Consider the following 21,789-nt stretch of genomic DNA (forward strand, 5'->3'; position numbering starts at 1 on the left):
TTTCAAAGGGTTTTAAACACTTTTGATTTTGCCAAAAAAAGTAATAATAATAATAATAAATACATAAAATCACCCAGAACTTAAGGATTTACTTGGCTCCATTTTTTTTTTCCAAAACCCATTCTTTATTGGCAGGCAAAGCACAGATAGAACAGAACAAGAAGACATCGTGCAAAACAGAAACTGTTTACCTGCATAGAATTCGGGACTGTAGACGGCACCCACAACTGGATTCAATTTCCAGCCTTGAAACAAATACACAAAACATTAACATCACCTTTGATTCAACAATGAATATCGTTGCAAATTAACCGCACATCTAAAGGGTTGGTGTCTTTTATAATTTTAAAATTCAGAGAATAATAGTTTGGGCATATAAACATTCTTTGAAAACTACACAGTACTAGGGAAATAGATTGATTCCCTCCTTTGATTTTCTGCCTATACAAGTTAATAGAATGGAAACTACTGACCAGCCACAGGTGAACCTTTTGAAAATGATGTGGTAATTAATTTTTTTCCATATCAATATTTTTTAGAGCCAATATAATAATTTCCTTCTTTTGGTCTGTTATGGGTTACCACTAAATAATTCTTCGCATTTCTCTGTTTGATAAGTTCACAAAAATTTGAAAGCTCACAGGAATAGAGATCTTGGCAGCAATATCTATCCTATCTAATAAAAGAGAAAAATGGTAATTGGCGTATGACCGCTACCCTTCCCATTGGCTAATCAGGGCAATACGCAAATTAACTGCCAGCCAAGATGGCGGCCGGCAGCCAGGCAGCTTGAAACTAACATGAGGCTTGCTTGCTTCAGTGACGGAGGACTCCAACGTTACCTGCCTGCTACTGCAGGCCTCTGAGCTACAACTCTAAGCAACTATGTAACAAATATAGAAGCTAAACAAAACCCCAGAAACCTGATTTAGTCCGCCGGGCTTCAGCCAGCAGGATCGCAACATTGTGAGCAAAGGCCAGAAACCTACTTTTAGCAGTGGAGGCCTAAGAGCTGGAGCCAAGCCTAAAAGCTAAAGCTGGCCCAGAATAAAAAAAAAGAAAAAAAGGAGCGGTTGGGAGCTTCAGTCACCCCCAGCCTGAAAACAGCCCTCAGCCCCTCACCCAGACTGGCCAGGCACCCCAGTGTGGACCCCCACCATGAAGGGTGTGTGACCACCTGCAAATAGCCATCATCCCCTCACCCAGGCTGGCCAGGCACCCCAGTGGGGACCCCCACCCTGAAGGATGTGTGACCAGCTGCAAACAGCCATCATCCCCTCACCCAGGCTGGCCAGGCACCCCAGTGGGGACCCCCACCCTGATCTAGGACACCCTTCAGGGCCAACCAGCCAGCACCCACCCATGCACCAGGCCTCTATCCTATATAGTAAAAGGGTAATATGCCTCCCAGCAACGGGATCAGCGGAGCCGCGAGGCCTCCCGGCATCGGGATCAGCGGAGCCGAGAGGCCTCCCAGCACCGGGATCAGCGTGACATGGGGCAGTGCCCAAACCCCCTGATCGCCCTGCTGCTCTGTGTGTGACGGGGGCGGGGCCACAACCTCCCTATCCACTCTGCTCTGTTTGTGACAGGGGAAGGTGCCCCAACCCCCTGATCAGCCCTACTCTGTGCCTGATGGGGGGAGCTCCCCAACCCCCTGATTGCCCTGCGGCTCTGTGTGTGACAGGGTGCGGCGCCCCAACCCCCTGATCGGCCCTGCTCTGTGTGTGACGGGGTAGAGCCATAACCTCCCCATCGGCCCTGCCCTGAGTTTGAGAGTGGCGGCGCCCCAACCCCCTGATGGGCCCTGCTCTGTGCGTGACAGGGGGCAGTGCCCCAACCCCCTGATTGGCCCTGCTCTGTGTGTGACAGGGGGTGGCGCCGCAACCTCCCCATCGACCCTGCCTTGAGTGTGACAGGGGACGGTGCCTCAACCCCCCAATCGACCCTACCCTGAGTGTGACTGAGGGTGGCATCACAACCTCCCTATCGCCCTGCTCTGTGCATGATGGGGGCAGTGCCCCAACTCCCCAATCGGCCCTGCTCTGAGCCCGACCAGGGGCTGCACCTAGGGATTGGGCCTGCCCTCTGCCACCTGGGAGCAGGCCGAAGCCAGCAGGTCGTTATCTCCCGAGGGGTACCAGACTGTGAGAGGGCACAGGCCGGGCTGAGGGACTCCCTCTTCCCCCCGAGTGCACAAATTTTTGTGCACCGGGCCTCTAGTATATTTATAAAAGCCTAAGTGACCATTACGACCAAAGACTAGAAAGACAGGAACGACCGGTCAACCAGTTGCTATGATGTGCACTGACCACCAGGGTGCAGATGCTCAATGCAGGAGCTGCTCCCTGGTGGTCAGTGTGCTCCCACAGCCAACCTCCCCAGGTCCCTCCCCCTGGCCAGCCAACCTCCTGCATTTCCTCCCCACCCAGCTGGTCCCTCCCCACAGCCAGCTGGCCCTGACCCATCCCGATAAGGGTCGGCCAACCTCTCACGGTCCCTTCCCCCATCCTTCACCCCCTGGCCAGCAGGCCCCAATTCTGATTAGCCCAGCTCCCATCGGTCCGGCCCCTATCAGCCCTGATCACCAGCCAGGCCTAGGGACCCCACCCATGCACGAATTCCTGCACTGGGTCTCTAGTCTATATATATAAAAGCCAAAGCAACTGACCAACCGAATGACAGGTCCACAGGTCGCTATGATATGCATTGGCCACTAGGGGGCAGACACTCAATGCAGGAGCACTGACCAGCGAGCATACCAAGCAGTGGCAGCAGGCGCAGCAGGGCCAAAATGAGCCGAGGAGTGACTCAGGCTCCTCCCCAATCGCCTGCTGCTTCTAGCACTATTACATCCTCCGAGGGGTCCTGGATTGTGAGAGGGTGCAGGCCAGGCTGAGAGGCCTCTAGTATTCTGATAATTGTCATTCCTAATTATGATCCGGAGACTATACACTTCCAAAGTGCTTTTTAAATCCTAAAGAAAATGTCATTTATCTGGTAGAGATTAAATATGGAATCTATTTCAGTTGCCTTCAAGAGCCATAACAATTCCTAATCAATACATGCATGATATCTAAGGTGACTTTCAAATAACCTGTATATAAGATGATCAGAATGCTGTAATTTTCCAAAAGTTTTGGAAGGAGCATTTTCTGTCAAATGAATCATGGCCCTTCAAAAAGTTTTACTCAAAAAAACAGCATAGAAGAATATTTGCCAATCATGAAGCTACCCATATGAGAGACCCACTGGACACTATTCAGGGAACAATCTCAGAAGAATGAGCATGTTTTAGGGTTTGGTGATCGTTTCCTGCCCCTGTTAGCATGCCTTTATGAAAACATCCATTATATGGAACTCCTGAAAGGTAGTGAAGGACAGGTGTGCTGCCTTTTGTGGAAAACCTGTGTCCTTGGGCTGAAGGTCAAACACAGGAGGCCTCGAGTGAATGTCCCTGAGCAAAGGCAGTGGTGAAAGTTGGGATTGTGGGAAGGTGCTCAGCTTTCTGCTGAGAAGAACTCTCAGCTCTTTCCAGAAGGGAGAGGTGTGATACCCCAATGTCTGACCTAAGTGATGTGCCTGTAAGAACAACTGAGAGGTGACCAAAATCTACTGACCCACTAAGAGGCTCCAACATCTCAACAGATATGCCCCCAGTGGACTTAAGGACTTTCTAGAATATTCTGAGAAAATGTTTGGTTTCTATGAACTTTCAGTTCCAACTTTAATAAGATAGCCGGTTTACAGTCCCCACGATGTTCTTAGGATAGAGTTTTTCAAAAGGTTGTCTTTGAATTATTGGGAGACTTCTTAATGGGAAATCCTTAGCCATATTTCAGACCTACAGAAAGGGACATAAAATTCTGATAACTATTGTCCCAACGGTTTTTTAAACTTCATACTGACAACTTCCTCTCTCATATGAACCACATCTTGTCTTTTAGGAGTTTCTACAGTGATATAAAAATAAATACTGCCCCAAACATTTCAGAATATGTGTTCTATGAATGCAGAGAATGACTTCAATTTGGCCAGCTAAAATCTCACTGCTTCTCAAAGAAGAAAATACCCAACTCATGAGAGCCTGGGAACGGATGTTCACGGCAAGTTATTTAAAAAAAAATTTTTTTAAAGAGAGAAAACTGATTGCAAATAAAGCTACAGCATAATCTAACCATATTTAACATTCTCTTTCTAGTCCATAGAAATCTCGAGTTTGTGAAAGAAATCTATATGGAGCTATATTAAATGAATTATTTACTTATTGCCCTTCTTCCCTCTGCCCCACCTTTTACTGGCAGTGGAGACAGGGTCTTTTAATTTAATACTACTCAAGTAAGGTTTTTCTTGTAGGCATCCTTATTAGCTGTCTTGAATTCTTCATTTGCACACACCATTCACTGGGCGTGGACCCATGAATTCACTTTGATGTAACTGTCAAAGAGAAGTTATACCAAAGGTCTTTCATTTCCTCAAAGAAAGAGATTTTTCAGAGGTAAGTAAGATGGCCTAAAAAATCATATTTCTCTCATCTGATTTTCTCGTCCTCATTTCCTTGGACCAAGTAACCTCTCCCTCTGCCTATCTATCTATCTATCTATCTATCTATCTATCTATCTATCTATCTACCTAATCTATCATCTATCTGTCTGCTATCTATCTAATCTCTCTCTTTCTCCTCTATCTATCTAGACTGACCCCTTCACTCTTGACAACTTTGACCTGATTTAGGTCTCCAGTGTCTTCCCAGGGAAAGCTATTTAATGCCACTCCCTTCACTGTCTTTGAGTTACTCCCTGATTCAATGCCCAGTTTTATTTCCTGTATGGCTGTTAACACTACCTGGAGTTATCTTTTTTTCTTTCTCTGCTTGTTAATTGTTTTTATAACCATCTCTTTTATTAGAATTACTGGTAAAGTGAGCAGGTCTGACATCCAATATGAATTCCCAGCATCTGAAAATGCATCTGGTGAATAGTCGGTGCTCCATACATACTTAGTTTTGCTCTAAAGGAACTAAAAGAATATAAAGCTTTTTCTAATAGACTCATTCCCTTTTGGTTAGGATTCTATCTTCTTTCAACCTCCAACGACCTGTTTCCTGATATACATTTAATAAAGAAGGACCCCGTTACGGGTGACAGTCTTCAAGGGAAAGGTAATAAGAATCCAGCCCTTGAAAATCACCTCTGTTCAGACTTACAGAGCTCAGACAGGTTTATGTAAATGTATGCAAATTGCATGCAAATGGCCTCCTAGTCCCAGTGACTCCATCTAGTACCTGGAAGAGACCCTTGGGATAACCCTGCTGGAGACAGGAGCTTGCACTGTCAGGAAGACGGACAAAATGATCCCAGTTTTAATTTCTCAGGCAGTTTGTGTACATCCCCAGGCCTTACATATTCACAGATTTTGATCAAGGACATTAAACGGAACAATGAGGCTTACCACAAAAAGAGAACAGCTGATTAAATCCACCACTCCCGGCCTCCCAGGGCCCCCCATAAAACAAGGCAGTGGAGCAGAGACCGGACTCGTGGGGGTCTCTCTCCATACCACATGCAGGAGCTGTTTAGAGAGACCCCTCTGTGGCTGGGCCTGGAGGGGCCACCTCTAAATCAGTGCTCCCATCCTCAAGTTCAGCTTCTCAAAGGTCAGCTGCCAGTTTCCCATAAAAACGCTGGCCAACATGCCTGCTGTTAACTAAGGCTCTATTACAGTGGTTCTCAACCTTCCTAATGCCGCGACCCTTTAATACAGTTTCTCATGTTGTGGTGAGCCCCAACCATAAAATTATTTTCCTTGCTACTTCATAACTGTAACTTTGCTACTGTTATGCATCGTAATGTAAATATCTGATATGCAGGATGTATTTTCATTGTTACAAATTGAACATAATTAAAGCACAGTGATTAATCACAAAAACAATATGTAATTATATATGTGTTTTCCGATGGTCTTAGGCGACCCTGTGAAAGGGTCGTTTTACCCCCAAAGGGGTCGCGGCCCACAGGTTGAGAATCAATGCTCTATTAGGTGTTAAAAGGCAAGTCTGAATGCCTTTAACACCCCCCCCCCCCCCCCCGCCCCACACACACACAAAAAAAAATCCCACAAACAAAAAAACACACCAAAAAACAAAAACTGAACAGGCCTTCTCTAGGGCTTTACGGTTATGGATGAAAAGGGGCCACTTGCTAATTTGACTACCTCGGGGAAGGCCTGTGTGGCTGCCTTGCAAACTCAGAGACCTAAAGTAACCACAAAGGATGGTCTGAAATTAAAGCTTTTTAATTAAAAAGCTGTCTATTTGGGGTAGTCATGTCCTAGGCTGGTATCTTCCCTGACAAAAACAACTTTGATCTTAACTGAGCCTAGGGTGTTTTTGCAACTAGATAACCTATTTTTGGAATATCAGGGTAACTTGTAACTTCCCTTTTTCGGGATCCCTCAGGGCATAACCAGAAGACAGAGACCACAAATTCCCTCACTGTTATTGTTGTCATGTTAATTGTTGACTGTTAACTATTCTCTGCCCACCTATGTGAAAGAAGATGTGTCTTTCATTTTACTTCTTATCTAATCCCAGAGATTTCCCCACTTTGCTTTCTCCCACCTCCCTAATCTATCACCAATGGATTTCATGTAACCCAGTCTTACCTTCTCCTCCTTTGAGGGTAATTTATAAAATATGTGAAAAACCACTGTTCTCCAGAGCATTCTCTCAATCTTTTGAAATTCTGTTTCCTGGCAATTGTCAACAGTTTGGTTCAAATTAACTCACAAAAATTCTTTACAGGTTTGAATGTTTCTTAACACTGAATTAGATATCAAAGAAATACATTTAAGAAAGTATCCTTAAATGCACCACAGGAGTTTCCCAAACTGCACATCAATATTTTCTAAAAACATGTACTGAGGATACCAGGGCCTGGTCATTGACATGGGGCATGGGGCAGTGCCCCAAATGAAAAAAAGTTAGTGGTACATTGTGTTTGGTTCACTTAGTATCTCTCTCTTTCTTTTCCTTCCTTCCTTCCTTCCTCCCTCCCTCCCTTCCTTCCTCCCTCCCTCCCTCCCTTCCTTCCTTTCTTCCCTTATTTCTTTCGTTCATTTTTTTTCTTTTTCTGCCACATATATTTATTCTCAACATTTAGATTTCATCTACAATACAGGATTTCTGGTTCTCTCAAAACATTATTAGAAAGGGCAACTTTAGATGGCTGGAAGTGAACAGAGACCCCATTAAACTCACAGTTAGTCCGAGTCACCACTACTCCCTCGTGTGTGCCTGGCTTGGAGGATAAACGTTGACAGTCTTTCATTGTTACCATGTGCTGTTTTTCCTTCTAGTAAAGAAATGCCTTGCTTTTCCCAGTGTGTAGGTGTAAGATAATCTAAAAAGACTTTGCATTTCTCAGACCTTCTCTGTTTGCTCACTTATTTTACCTGCCTAGCCTCTACTGGCATCTGAATATTTGATCCTTAAACTAGTATGTTTGTCAGAAAATGCAACTTACTACCTATAGCAAAAAACGCATGAGATGGCTACATATTGTTGAGATTATTATGTCATTGAATTTTTAGGGCACTCTGTTCCCTGGTACTGTGTTGAGTACTTTAGCTCCCATAATAGTCATAGATATCCTATGTAGTGGATCCTATTATGTCTGCAATTCCCACTTGAGAATACTGGTGTGTGGAGAGTTAAGCAACCTGCCTGTCGGTCAGTAGCTAGAGAAAAGCAAAGCTGATACCAAAACCCACCTCTCTATAGAGTGTCTTTGTCCAGTTTTTATCCTTCCTCAGATCTCTAAGAAATAAAAGACCTCCAGCCAACCCCTCACGCTTCTCCAATATCTAGGAAATCCCTGAGAATCTAGTTCTCAACTTGTGTTGCAGAGCAAGCATTTAACTTCCAATGAGCAGAGTAAACCCCAACTCCTCTCCAAGTATTGGAATCCTCCGGCAAAATCAGCAATATGGAAGTAGCCCAATTTTCTGTTTGTGGAGTTTTCTGGTGGGTAGAGTTTCCAAATCCTTATATGTCATTCTATAGTCTCCTCTTATACCTAAGTTAACTGTTCTGGGGATCTACGTCCTCCATGAGAGTATTAACTTTGGTCTTCCATAGCACAGTCTCCTAGACATCTGTCTCATTGCACTTGGGGTCCAATCTTATTAATCATTGGAAACTTGGTAGCTACTCAAACTTTTGTTGGCTACATGATTGAAGGAATGTATGGCTGTGATGTTGGTATTAATAGTTATATTTCACCATTTGAAGATGACCTTAAAAATGTGATGACTCCAGTAATGTATAATTTTGCTGAATGTAAGTTTGATGCTTTGTGGGAATGAATAAGATAAATAATGAATCTCACAGATCACTTAATTTTCTCCTTTCACTGTAACTTCATTGGTCCTGACTTTTCTCTTTTTCCCCAGCTTTATTGAGATATAATTGACAACTAAAATTAGTACACAATTAAGGTGTACAACTTGTTGATTTAATATTCTCATACTTTGTAAAATATTTGTCACACTCAAGCTAATTAGCATATCCATCATTCACATAGTTACCACTTTCTTGTGTGTGTGTGTGTGTGTGTGTCTGTGTGTGTGTGTGTGTTGATAATATCCCCTCCTACCACTCTTGTTAAGGATCGAAGAGGGTCTCTGTATATTTTCAGTTAAGTTGTATTGCAATTTATCAGAAATGTCTTTGTAGTGATGATACTCATGAACTAGCAATTGGAAAAACGTTGAGAACCGCTTTCTTTGAATATCAAAGGTCTTCAAGGGCTCCAACTGTCTTTATGTAATTAGAATTTGCATTGGATTTTCTAAGTAGGTTCTTCTGTGACTGTCCATGGACCCTTTAGGTACCACACTCAGTCCACGTGTCAGGATAAGCTTCTGAGTAGCCCCTTTTAGTTATATGGAGGAGAGGGCCACGTGATTCATTCTTGGAAATTAACAATGCATAGCTACCAGGAATGGGATGTGGGCTACTTATGCCAACATCTGGCAGGAAGTTGGGGTCCACACCGAATAGCCTTGTGTTATTGTCGCCGGTTGTATTTGAGTGCTCTTTGGTTAGATGATGGGGAAAGTGACGCATTCACATACACACAGGCATGGCCAGAGATCTTGTTACTTCACAAGAGCAAATGACTTCACTAATTACTTCCTCTTGTCTAGCCTCAGTTTCTGCATCTTTAAAATTGGGATAACTATTTCCTCTCTATAGGATTTCCTATGGGCCCAGGGTATTTAATATGCTTCGCCTACTGCCGCACAGTTAATATTCCAGAAATGTTGGCTGTTAATGAACGTGCTTTGAATTGTGTGCAAAATCCCACAGGTCCAGTTTTCAGCCCCTGGGTATGACATTGATCAATAACTCTTTCTTTAAAATAAATATGCATACATATGGCTTAAGGAATAATATTTAGCTTCCTGACTTCATTTCCTCTCATAAACAGTACACATGAGCACCTATGCATATGCATGAGAACGTGCATGCACACACACATGCTCACCTACTTCATAATTTTTTAAAGTTCCCAACAGTCAGGGTGATGTTGTCATGTATTAACTCTGGCAAGTGGCAGAGCTCTCATTTTTACCCAAGTGGAAAGGTTTCAGGACCCATAAATCGGAGGTGGCTTCATGGCAGCACTGGGCATCCTAAGTCTGTTGTGAAATTTCTATTCCATTTAAGGATAGGTCTTGGCTGCTGGAGCTGAGAAAATGGGTCAGCAGAATAAATAATTCTCCTATTATATTGAGAGTATATATCTATTTAATGATGCCCCTTTTAAAAATATGAACAAAATTATTGAGCCAAGTTGGCAGCTGTTGGAACAAGGAAGAAGAAGAAGACCAAAACTACCAAATGCTGATGATCATAACAGAAAAAAAATAATCCAATCAGTATGGAAAGTTGGAATAAACCCATAGCTCCATGTATGGCATATTATGTAACTACTCATAAGGATGGATCTGGTCTGTATGTTTTAACACTGAAAGAACTCCAAATGGATGTATGAACGCCAATTAAAAATGATATGTACACCATGATACCATTTACATAAAAAGCATGTACACAATACTGTGAATGTGGTAAATAGATACTTACTCCAGATACATGCAAAAATGCAAAATAAAAGTACAGACATAGGTCTGCAATGGAGGCCTCCTCTGAAGAGGAAGAAAAGAAACCCCGTTGCAGTGCTGTTACTCAAAGTATATTTTAGCCTTTTCGTTAATGTTTCATTCTTTCTTTCTTTTTTTCCAAAGGACTCTACATTTCCATGTTTTATGTGTAATTAAAACGTTAAAAATGGAAAATTCAATACTTTCCCTTTATGACAGTAATAAAATTATTCTTAAAAACCTATAAAACAAAGAAAAAATATCTTCCAGTCTCACAATTCAATTCAGCCATTACCATTTTGGTGTAATTCCCATCATAATTTAGTTCAAATCATGCTATACATATAATTTTTTATTTGAAAAAATGTTCATTCATTATGGGGCTCTCTCAGTTTTAACTCTGCTCATTTTAATGGGTATAATATTCCCCTAAGCATATACACTTTAATACTGTATTACTTTCTTTTTAATATTTGGTACAGTTAAGTATGTGATCAGCATATCAGCAGTTTTTCTCCCTATATATCTTAAGAGAGATGTACCCTGTAGAGGATTAAAGAATCAAAATATTGGAACGTTTCTAGTGACTTTCCATGTATACGTGAGCTCTAAGTGTGGGGAGTGTTGTGACACTTGGCCGTTAAGGAGGGCCAGAATGCACTGTCCCGAGGGGCCAATGAAACATCCTCGCCTGACCCAAAATGATGCTGGGCAGCCCAGAGAGTAAGAAACAAGCACTCACACATTTTTCTCTCACTCCAGAACTCGTCATGAGGGAACCTCCAAGCCCCTTCAAAAGCCTAATAACTCCAGAGGAGACTCAAAGAAGGAACCAAATTCTGCAGCCACAGATCCAAGAATGACTAGTGAGCAATGAGTAATGGTTAACAAACAAACAAACAAAAAGCCTCCACCCCCCCCCCAACTTACTATTATAACAACAAATAAATGACCCAACCAATTCCCAAATGTATCTCACCCCCAAATGGGAGCTATCCTAGAGAGGCTGGAAGAAGAGCACGCAGGTTAACCCGAAACTAACCTCGCCCCGTTGGGGAAATGATCTAATTGGCTCAGGTGGTTCCCTGTAGCAGGTCAGCAGTAAGGACACCCTCGCATGCGAAGGCAAACAGGGCTTGTTGAAACAGACTCTCTAGTGAAATTATTGGCAGGTTCAGAGGTACAGGCGATTTCTGGTAAAAGGCCAGTGTGTACTCACCATTTGTATAAGGGTTGACAGTCTTTTTGTTTGTCATTACACGTGCTGTGGCATTATTTACCTATGCACACAGAAAACTCAAGTGAGCACATATTCCGGGGCCAACCCACAGTTCCATTAGTTGCATGCATTATGACTGTGATTACTTACTTAAAAAAAATAAAACAAAACAAACTAAAATGCATTTTAATTTATAAAAGGCAGTAGGTGCATAACAAAAAATCATACATTTTTATAATTACATTTACTTCATAACCGTTTTAACTTACAAATCATTTCAATAAAGCAATGTCATATCATTTAAGTTTAATAAGGAGACAGTAAAAGCAAATTAAAAGGAACTGCGTAATTGAAGATTTAAAAGCATGCGTGTACTCCATGGTAACACAGAAACAATAGCTTTTAAACAGAAAATAAAGTTCATATGAAGGAACATGCAGTGGAGTAGAAGAAGGGAGAGACAAGGTACAAGGGAACATAAATGTCAAAAAAGGACAAACAAGTTTTCGCCGTGTGCAACACGTTGGGAGGGAAGAACCATCGGGGAAAGCAACATCTAGCATTCAACACTCGGAACAAGAGCCTTTGACATCGCAAGAATTAACGAAATCATTCAAGCTTTAAAGTCACAGCTAACAAAAGGATAAAAGAGAGGGTGCATTGTTTAACACAATATGGAGTTAAGGATCTGAGTAAGATGTGCACCGGTCATGTCTCAATCCAGTCAGTGCCTTCCAGGCTAGCTTAGAACGTACACTCAATTACAGGCGTACCAATATCCAAAAAAATAGAGCATCAAGAAAACTTAATATGACAAGTCAAAAAAAGTCACGTGGTATATATATATGTATATAGAGATATCAGCACTAAATACGTGTAACGGCAGATGGACTTCACCACTTACCATTCACCACCATCGCCAGCATGGGTTTGTATACAGTTACCATGGTTACTGAGAGTTTGGTGAGGGGCCTAAGCGTTATCGTCGAGGGGGGGAAAATAAAAGGCAAAATATGCAACATCTTACTCCAAAGACTAAAGCATTTGTAACTGGTATTTTTTTTCTCTTTTTTTTTTTTTTAAGTTTTAACAAATATGACCCTGTGGCCACGTTGAGGGAGATCCAGTGGTAGGAGGAGGAGATTTCTGAGTACCAGAATTTTAGTATCAATTTTGTCCATGAAGAGGAACCAGATATTGAACAGGAAATCCTGTTTGCTTATTCGCTTTATTATCAGAAGAATACAAAGGTTCGAGCTTCTTTGACTTCTTAAAAAAAATGAAAGGTCTAAAGACAAAACCTCTCATTTTTTACAAATATAAAACAATTGTTCTTTCAATTGCTATTTCTTTCACAATTTGGCTTAATTTGCACACCACTGTGGATCCCTCGTCAACCCTGCAGTGGAAAGAAAAAGAAAAGAAAAAGAAAAAGAAAAAGAATCTGCTCTGTATTTTGTTCTGTTTTTGCAACACTCTCTCCACTGTCTGGAACCTACTGCACCCATTGGCTCTAACACATGGAAAATAAAATAATCAAATCAAATCAAATAAAAAAACTTTCAGATTAACCTTGTTTTGGTCTCACGTTTGCCATCCACCTTTCAGCAGTAATAAGAGTAACATAATAAAATAAAATGAAAAAAAAAGTAAGGCCAGTTTTCCTTTTTATATATAAATATATAAATATATATATATAAACAATGAGAAGGGAATAGGGTCACATACAAGACACAATGATGCATCTGAAACAACAAATGAGCGTGAAAGCAGACATTTATCAAAAAGATGTAAAGGAAAATATTTTGAACATGCACCTCGATTTTACGGCCCTCTACCACGGTGCCGTGTAATTTCTCCCTCGCCCTGTCCGCATCGGCACTATTTTCGAAAGTTACGAAACCAAATCCCTGCATGCAGGAGGGAGAAGGGAAAACAACATGCAGATTATTATTTCAGTCAACGACCACTGTGTAACGTTCTCTCGCTTTAATTTCTATGTCTTGTCCTGGCTTCCGTTCTGTAACATGCAAATTAGAGAAATTATAAGAGTACTAAGATGTGCAATCAGTAAGCAACAAATGTGAACAAGATATATTTTTTTTTTCTGTCACCAGTTAGCTGTAACCCCTGAAGAATTCAAAGAATGATACCCAAAATACCTTTCTAAATGTCACTACAGAAGAAAATAAGTCTAACGAAAAGAAAATGAGATCAAAATAAATGTACGGTGTCTTCACAGAGAATAAAATGAAATAACAAGGAAAGTAAAAAGGGAACCACTTTCTTGACATGCAAATTAAGAATAAAGTAAAATAAAACGTGTGCACGGAATTCAACAATGAATGCCAAAATCTTCTAACATTGCCTACAGTCATGCTGTGTGGTTTTAAGAACATCTCTTCCTCATGCAGTTTTAGGGTTATTCAAATTGATCAATTCTACAGCCTTTACTTCTCAAAAATAAAAATTAGAAGCCTAAAAAAAAAAAGGAAAGACCTTTTTTTTATAATAAATCTTAAACTCTTGGATCTAATAAACAAAATAATCACATGAAATGAATAGAAATAAACATCAATTGATCAATAATGCAAACAGTTCAAGTAAGTCTTTTGTATTAATACTTCCCCCTCCCAACACCAAAAATGACATACATGCTTAGAAATTTGTCAACTTCCCAGACTACTTTATTAACCAAAAGGGGAAATGAGTCAACATATGATAAAGTTCTAACACATTATGCTGATTTTCATTTGTCATATCAACAGGTAGACAATAAAGGCTCTTTGTTAATAGGATGTTATCTAAGGTAACACTGGGCACTTCCTCTTCTACTGGTAGATGACATACACCCTTCACTTCACCACTGGCAAATGTTGTGTTAATTTTTCAGCCTCAAAAAACAACCCCACTAAACGTTACATTGTCAAAAGCCATCTTTTTTTTTTTTTCTTCACTGACACTGTTCCTAAGAAGAGTACAGAAAATATGACACATTATTTTTAAAACCCCTAAAAATAAGCATACGTCTTGTTCAAATATATACACCAACCTTTTGAAACACTGCCAGTGTCAATTTGCCCAGCTCGTTCTGTTTTTCACAGTGTAAACTAGGTGAAATAATGCCATGTGTGGGGATATTTCAACTCTGCGTAAAGGTAAATGCTGGCTTTAAGCTTAGTTGGGGCAGGAAGATAATCTATTTTATGAATAAAAGTAATAGGTAGTCATAACCTACTAGTGTTAACTTCCAATCACTCACAAGGTCACTAGAGCGTTCTCCGAAGCTCAGGGCATTTGAGAAGGGTGGCCCATGGTCTGCCTAACGGAGAACTTTCCAGTGTCAACGTGGACTCCTCTGTAGAGGACACCAGCTGTGAATGGATTCCAGCTAGGGGACATGCCTCTTTGGCAGGACTGCATAGTGAAAACGTCAATTTCTTTAATTTGGGAGGCGGGCGGAATTACCTTTCATAACATTTCCCATGGTGAGGATCTGTAATTAAGATCGGTCTGAAATGTTTGTCCTAGCCCGGTTGCTCAGTGGTTAGTGCATCAGCCCTCAGACTGAAGGGTCATGGGTTTGATTCTGGTCAAGGGCACGTATCTCAGTTGCAAGCTCGATCCCCGGCCCCAGGTAGGGTATGTGCAGGAGGCAGCCAATTGATGTGTCTGTCTCTCATTGATATTTCTCTCTATTTCTCCCCCTCCCTATCACTCTCCCTGGAAATCAATGGAGAAACTATCCTCCGGTGAGGATTAACAAAAACAAAACAACATAACAAAAAAAAAAATAGGTCTGAAATACTTGATTAATATAAGATTATATGCTCCATAAGAGAAGGACTCTATTTAGGTGGTATGCCTATGTTTGGTACTCAAATACACGTGCTAACTAAATAATAATAGCTCTTTGATGAACAAACAACATAATTTGGAAGGTTTGCTCTCTTTGACGGCTCTGGGTTCCAAACTTAGTTTCACATCAGAAGGAACTGGGAGCATGTTAAACACTTAGATGCCGATCCCTGCCATGTATCCACAAGGATCAGAATCCCCAAGAGGAGCCCAGCAATCTGTCAAAAAAGCTGCTGTGTGGTCCAGCCTTTGGGTTCCCATGGCCTCTCAGCACCAAGCACCATCAAAAGAAGCTTCGATTCTTTGTATGAAGTAGAATATTGTACCACCGATGTCTGTAGTGCAAACCTAGGGAGTGGGTTGAGTTTCTGAGGTGAATACCTATCTGACACGATTATTTGGATCTTAGATCAGCCAAAACCATATTGCAATGTTCTCATCCTCACCAATAATCCAAATTCCCTAGCATCCATAGCCATGCCATACATTTACAGTAATAAGTATTAAGGGAAACCAGGATTCTGGCTGTACTGGAGGCAATTTTCTCACTAGGCAAGGAAGAAAATTCCATAGTTCCAGTCAGAGATGGAGGGCTTGGTGGCATCCTTGGTGTCTATGGGCACTAGCAGTCATTATCACCATAGTGCTGGGAAGAATGTAGGTGAATCTGAACATTCAACCTACCTGTCTAACATCACGCCAAGGAACTGAGTGTCATGAATCTAGTCTGAACCCAAGGCAAACCATCCTGGCCTGAAATCTGCATTGTGTATGCCAAGGAGGAATAAGATGAAGATGCAAATATATTTTGAATCCCAAGGAAAGTTGGGAGGAAGACTCCATACCACGGAAGTAAGGATAGTACTTTATTAGTAGTAGCAGTACTCAATTTCTGTTAAACTTCTCTCTCTCTGAGCTTCTCAATACTTCTCTATTCAAGCTGATGAGTTCAAAATTGTGTGAAGTTGGGTTCATGTGGGTTCATGAATAGCTTGCTCCAGAAACAGTCCCTCAAATACCCAAGGGACTTTCCTTCCTGTTCCATTGGACCTTCATAAACCCCACCCAAAGGAGTGATCAGACCTCCTGCGTCAGATGTCTGCCAGAATTCTCCTCTGGGGAAGTTCACCGTAACCAGAGAGAACCTCACCTGGCCACTTTCAGGGACCCTCTCCATCATGCAGAGGTACCAGGCAATGCTGCGAGCTGGTGCTGAGGTGGTTTCTTTTGACCTGCCTTGTGGTCAGAATTCTATCGCAAGCAACCAGCAACTTGCCTTTCTTAAAAATATTTTGAATACTTTTATCTCAGTCTTAGCAAGGGGAACAAAAGAAGAACAGTGTAGACCTGGCTTGGGGAGCAGAGGAACTGAGTATAATGCTGATGGATAGTCCCTTAAAGACGAAGAGTGCAGCCCTAGCTGGTTTGGCTCAGTAAATAGAGCATCGACCTGCAGACTGAAGGGTCCTGGGTCACGGGCACATGCCTGGGTGGCAGGCTCAGTCCCCATAGGGGGCATGCAGGAGACAGCCAATCAATGATTCTCTCTCATCATTGATGTATCTATCTCTCTCTTCTCTCCCTTCCTCTCTGAAATCAATTATATATATATATAGTATATTTAAAAAAAAAAGGTGAAGAGTACATGAAAAAGGCACTGTGCTTCTGGAGAGGAGGGTCAGTGACATGTTCCCCAAGATGGGAAGGCATGATCCACAGGCCAGATAATGTGAATCTAAGAGAGACCACCAGACTAGCGTGGCTTGGTTATTTTTAAAGCTTTTGGTGAATCGTGAATTCTGATTTCCTCAAACCCCAGTTATTTTTCTACTTGGTCTTGTAGCATACATTTAGGTGATAACTTCCTTTTTTGCATGAATGCAAATACATTTTATAGCTCACGCAAAAGCTCTGAAGGATGGACGAGTACCCTGACTTTCCACCTGACAGGAAAATCCAACCCCTCTAGTTTCTGGTGCAGAAAACTGCTCTCTGTACGAGGGAGCTGCTGATAAGTCTCTGAAGGTTCATCTTCCTGTGGAGTTAAGAGCTTGTTTCTTCTTTGACCTTTGTCCATGCAGCTCTTTCTCCTCGGACATCTTCCCTCCTTCCCTTCCCTGGGGAACTCTTACCCATCTTTCTCCTTCAGCTTACATGCCCCTTCCTCCCAGAAGCCTCCCACCTTCTAACAACACTGGCCTACCCGGTGGGCTCTCAGCAGCCTCTCCCTCAGCACAGAGCACAGCATCCTCCGCTGCAGAGGTCTGTCTCCAAGGCCTGTCCTTCCTGCTGCTCAGGCGTCTGTGAGGATGACGGGAAGCACGCCCGTCTAGCCCATGGTTGATTGGCCCATCCGGTACCTGGGATGTAACCCATACTTACAGATGTCTATGGAGCCAAAGGCCAGCCTGTATATTTCCCAGGCATATTAAAAAGTAGCTATATTTGTCTGTATCCTCAAATAAAACATTTCAGAGCCGAATAATATGTTTTTAAATCCCCTAAGAGTAAAACAAATTATAGTACCTCTCACTCCTAAATGCTATCTAGTTCTCATTTACAAAGTCGGGCATAGGTTGTTGTTGTTGTTGTTTTTTTAATGTGGTTATCTTGTACACTTTCTATTCCTAGATAAATGCATTATTCATGTTACACATTCCTGGATAACATAGATACCACTCGTCTAGGTAGCTACACACACACACACACACACACACACACACACACACACACACATACACACACATCGAACACCTATCGAACACCCATAGAACACCTAACCATACTCAGTGAGCATTGAGTGACCTGCCTTGGGGAGCAGCCGCCAGGAGGTGAGCTCCCAGCTCTTAGGGTCCACCCACTTGCTGGCTGCCCCTCCAGCACCCAATGATGAAAATGAGGTCATAATAGCCGTTCAGGTTTTTCAGCCATTAAAATGGAAATGTTCTTCTAAATAGGCCCTTTCCCCGTAAAGGATAATGTCAAGTAGGAAAAATATCCCTGCGTGAGCCACGGTCCCCATTTTAGCAGATCCCAAATGGACTTTCTCCATGACTCTCAGCCATACCTAAAACAGTCAGCCCTGACCCCTGCCAGACCAGACCGGGTCTTTGAGAGGGAGCAGACCTGCAGACAGAGAGGGGCTATTTTTGATGTTTCCAAATTAAAAAAAAAAAAAAAAAAAGCAGTTCCACAAAGTCAGTGTCTGGATGAGGCCCACTTAAGTGGTCTTATTCGGAAAGCCCCAGAGACAGGCTAATCATGGGGATGACGAAGAGTCTTAAAAATAGCACTGCCATTGTACTTTCAAAATAGCAAATGATATTCTTCTAATGTCCCAAAACAGCTCTGGAAAGGAATTAAATAGCTTTCTCCCACTGGCAAAAGTTACCAAACAAAGTATAAATTAAATACTTCAAAAATAGTGGAGCTACAGGCTTAGATGAGAAGGAATTTGGCCAACATTTCAGGTCCTCTCCTATTGCTTTGCCCAGAATACCTCAATCTTGAGTGAAAAGGATGACACTGGGCTCATTTTTCTATTGATGCACTCGGCTTTGCAGGGGTAGACGTAGTCCCTGTGATGACTTCCATACGAGAAGCAGAAAGAGAGCTAACTTCTCTGTCCCCGAGCCTAGAGGTCAAACTGCCGACACATTACAAGAATGAGGGCAAAAGGTCTGAAATGATAGAGTGGCGAGGTCCCTGAACTAGCAGAACATTATAGAGACTATAATGGATTGATGGATCTGACTCAGCTGACAACTCACAACGTCGTTTTGGCTGTGGAGAGGGGGAAACTGGAATTTTCTTCCCTCAATGCCATTGGCATTATCCTATTCAGTTACTACTAAATCTACGCAGGAGTGAGGGGTACAGGCTGTCCAGGGAATGATAAATGCAAATGTCTACTTGGTGGGGAAGACATGGTCACTGTTCCCAAGAGGCTGGCACTTGCTACCTTAGACAAACCCGTTCCTCTGAGAAGCCCTCCCTGGATACTGACTTGTACCAAATTGCCTGTGTGAGGGGAGTGATGGGCTAAAATCAGTATCTCTCTGTACCTGCTGATCACTTTCTGCTTTTTTTTCAGATATGACTTTTTAAAAAATTAAATCTTTATTGTAGAAAATATTACATATGCCCCCTGTCCTCCCTGCTCCCCCAACCCCCCAGCATTGACTCCTACTAGCTTGCCCTCATACCCCACCCCAGGCCTTTACCACCCCATTATCTGTGTCCATGGGTTATGCATATATGCATACAAGTTCTTTGGTTGATCTCTTCCCACCCACCCACCTTCCCCTGCCTTCCCTCTGAGATTCCACAGTCTGTTCTAAGCTTCTCCCTCTGGATCTATTTTATGCATCAGTTTATTTTGGTCATTAGACTCCACATATGAGTGAGATCATGTGATACTTGTCTTTCTCTGACTGGCTTATTTCACTCAGCACAATACTCTCCAGGTCCCTCCATGCTCTCTCAAGGGGTAAGAGATCCTTCTTTTTCACTGCTGCACAGTATTCCATGTGTACATGTATCACAGCTTTTTACCCACGCGTCTACTGATGGGCACTTGGGCTGTTTACATACTTAGCTACTGTCAATTGTAAGCATGTTCTTTCAACCCCCACTTTCACAGTCAGCGGAGGGGAGGAGAAGGGAGCTTAAGCTCCCTGAGGCCCTGTGGGCCATTTGTCCGGAAACAGCCCAGTTACTGCATGTGTTTCCCATGTGGCTGCTGAGGTCAATACGCTGCTCTTACAGCATCTTCCTGTTCCCCCTCGGTCTCTGCTGCTAGGCTGAGGGCACGCTTTCCCTCCAGGAGACTCTGACGGGGTTCCTGAGTTCCCTGTGGGTGCGGGTGGAAGGAGGACACGTTCGCACCCACAAAACACCAGTGGGCAGAGGGCGCTGCGCCTTCAGAGGAAGCGTTGGCATTTGCCTAAAACAAGAACACTCGGCGTTTGTGACGTTAATAATAGGCCTGGGAGGTTTATTAAAGCACAGATGGCTGGGCCCCGCTTTCGGAGTTTCTGACTCACTAGATCGAGAATTTGCATTTCTTGTCAGCTCCCAGGTGATGCTGAGGTGCCGGCTGGGGGACCACACACAGGTAACCGCTGAACAGGGGATGCTTTGGAAGAGTCCGGCCTTTATTTTTCTATCCTAACATATTTCTACTTTGAAAGTGCTGGAGCCTATTCATATAACCACAGATTTTTATGAATACTGTGCGCTCTAGGAAAATCCACTTAAAATTTGGTTTCCTAGAAAAAACAAAATCAAAGCAGCGGCAAATTGCAAAATGTGAACTGGTAATAAGCACACAAATCAATAAAACTAGATTCAAAAGGTTGGTGTATACGAATTTTTCTCCCCTACAACCCAGGAAAATAACTGCACTTTATTAATACAGAATAATCACATATTTACCTGCTCATGAGACTATCAACTCACTTTTTAATATAAAGAACATAATTATCACTGAAAAACAAAAATGTACCAACAACATTATTTTTTTAAGCATGGGTAATTTTCCTCTGGAAACTTGATCTATAAATAGATAGACAGATCTAAAACAGCCATTCTAAATTACCCCCTTCTATGTTTAAAACTGAACCCAATGCATTTCCCCACGATTTTGGAAACCGGAAGTGGTCTCGAAAGGAATTCCCCATGAAGGGTATTTTCACCACGTGCTGATTAAAACAGTGCAGTTGTTTCCCATTATTCATAACAAGCGTTTTACAATAAGCTAAATGATTCTAAAGTGAATTAAGTTGCTTACCTTGGAGCCTCGCTCATTAAAAATAATTTCAACATCTAAGATTTTACCAAATTGCTGCAAAGAAATAGAAATATTTTATAAGCAAGAGGAAAAATGGAGGAAATCATATTATGCACATTGGTAATGATACCCCACGTCAGATTCTTCTGTTCTTTTTTAATATACAAGGATATTGCATTTTATTCTGTGCTGTCATTAAACAGTGCCCTTGAACCAAGAGAAAAAACAAGCACACATGTTATTTCCATGCCTCACAGAGTGGGAGAGCGGGGTAGGGGCCTGCCTGGTACAAAGTAGGTAATCAAGAGGTTATTTCTAGTTTCCTTTCTTTATGTGTGCAGGATGGCTTTCCCAGGCACTGAGCAGCAAAGATTAAACATGGCTAATGTATCTGCCGGCCCTTCTAGGCCACTCCACTAATCACAAGAGAAAAACCCTGAAGAAGTGGGATTTGGGTAGTAAAATGTCCAAGCGGAATATGAGGTTGAGGATTTTGATCCCAAGCCCCCATAAAACAGCCAGGCCATGTAAGACAAGTAAAGTACAAACAGATAAAAGTAAGATCCACTACCCGGACGCCCGTCAGAATCCACACACCAGCACAATTGTGATTAGACCTCGGGCTGAAATGTATGTCTCTCCAGATGATTCTCCATGTTGTTAAACAAACAAACATATCTTAGACAATTAGCATGAATGTGCTCTATAAAAAGCGGAGGCGACTCCACGTATTCAAGTCTAGGAACAGAACTTCAGA

At 42.2% G+C, this 21,789-nt stretch overlaps 1 protein-coding gene across 8 annotated transcripts in view; it reads right to left on the reverse strand.

The window, feature by feature from the left end:
* The window catches only part of RBFOX1 (RNA binding fox-1 homolog 1), a 2,058,026-nt gene that overhangs the window by 109,734 nt on the left and 1,926,503 nt on the right, over nt 1-21,789 (reverse strand). For all 8 annotated transcript variants that reach the window (XM_036309606.1, XM_036309603.1, XM_036309610.1 and 5 more), the window contains 4 exons: nt 21,033-21,086; nt 13,201-13,293; nt 11,384-11,444; nt 192-245 (listed from right to left, as the gene is read on the reverse strand). In XM_036309606.1, the coding sequence (XP_036165499.1) occupies nt 192-245; nt 11,384-11,444; nt 13,201-13,293; nt 21,033-21,086 (262 nt within the window). The remainder of the gene's footprint in view (nt 1-191; nt 246-11,383; nt 11,445-13,200; nt 13,294-21,032; nt 21,087-21,789) is intronic.

Source organism: Myotis myotis, unplaced genomic scaffold, assembly GCF_014108235.1.
Source record: "Myotis myotis isolate mMyoMyo1 unplaced genomic scaffold, mMyoMyo1.p scaffold_m19_p_5, whole genome shotgun sequence".
NCBI classification, from domain to species: Eukaryota; Metazoa; Chordata; class Mammalia; order Chiroptera; family Vespertilionidae; genus Myotis; species Myotis myotis.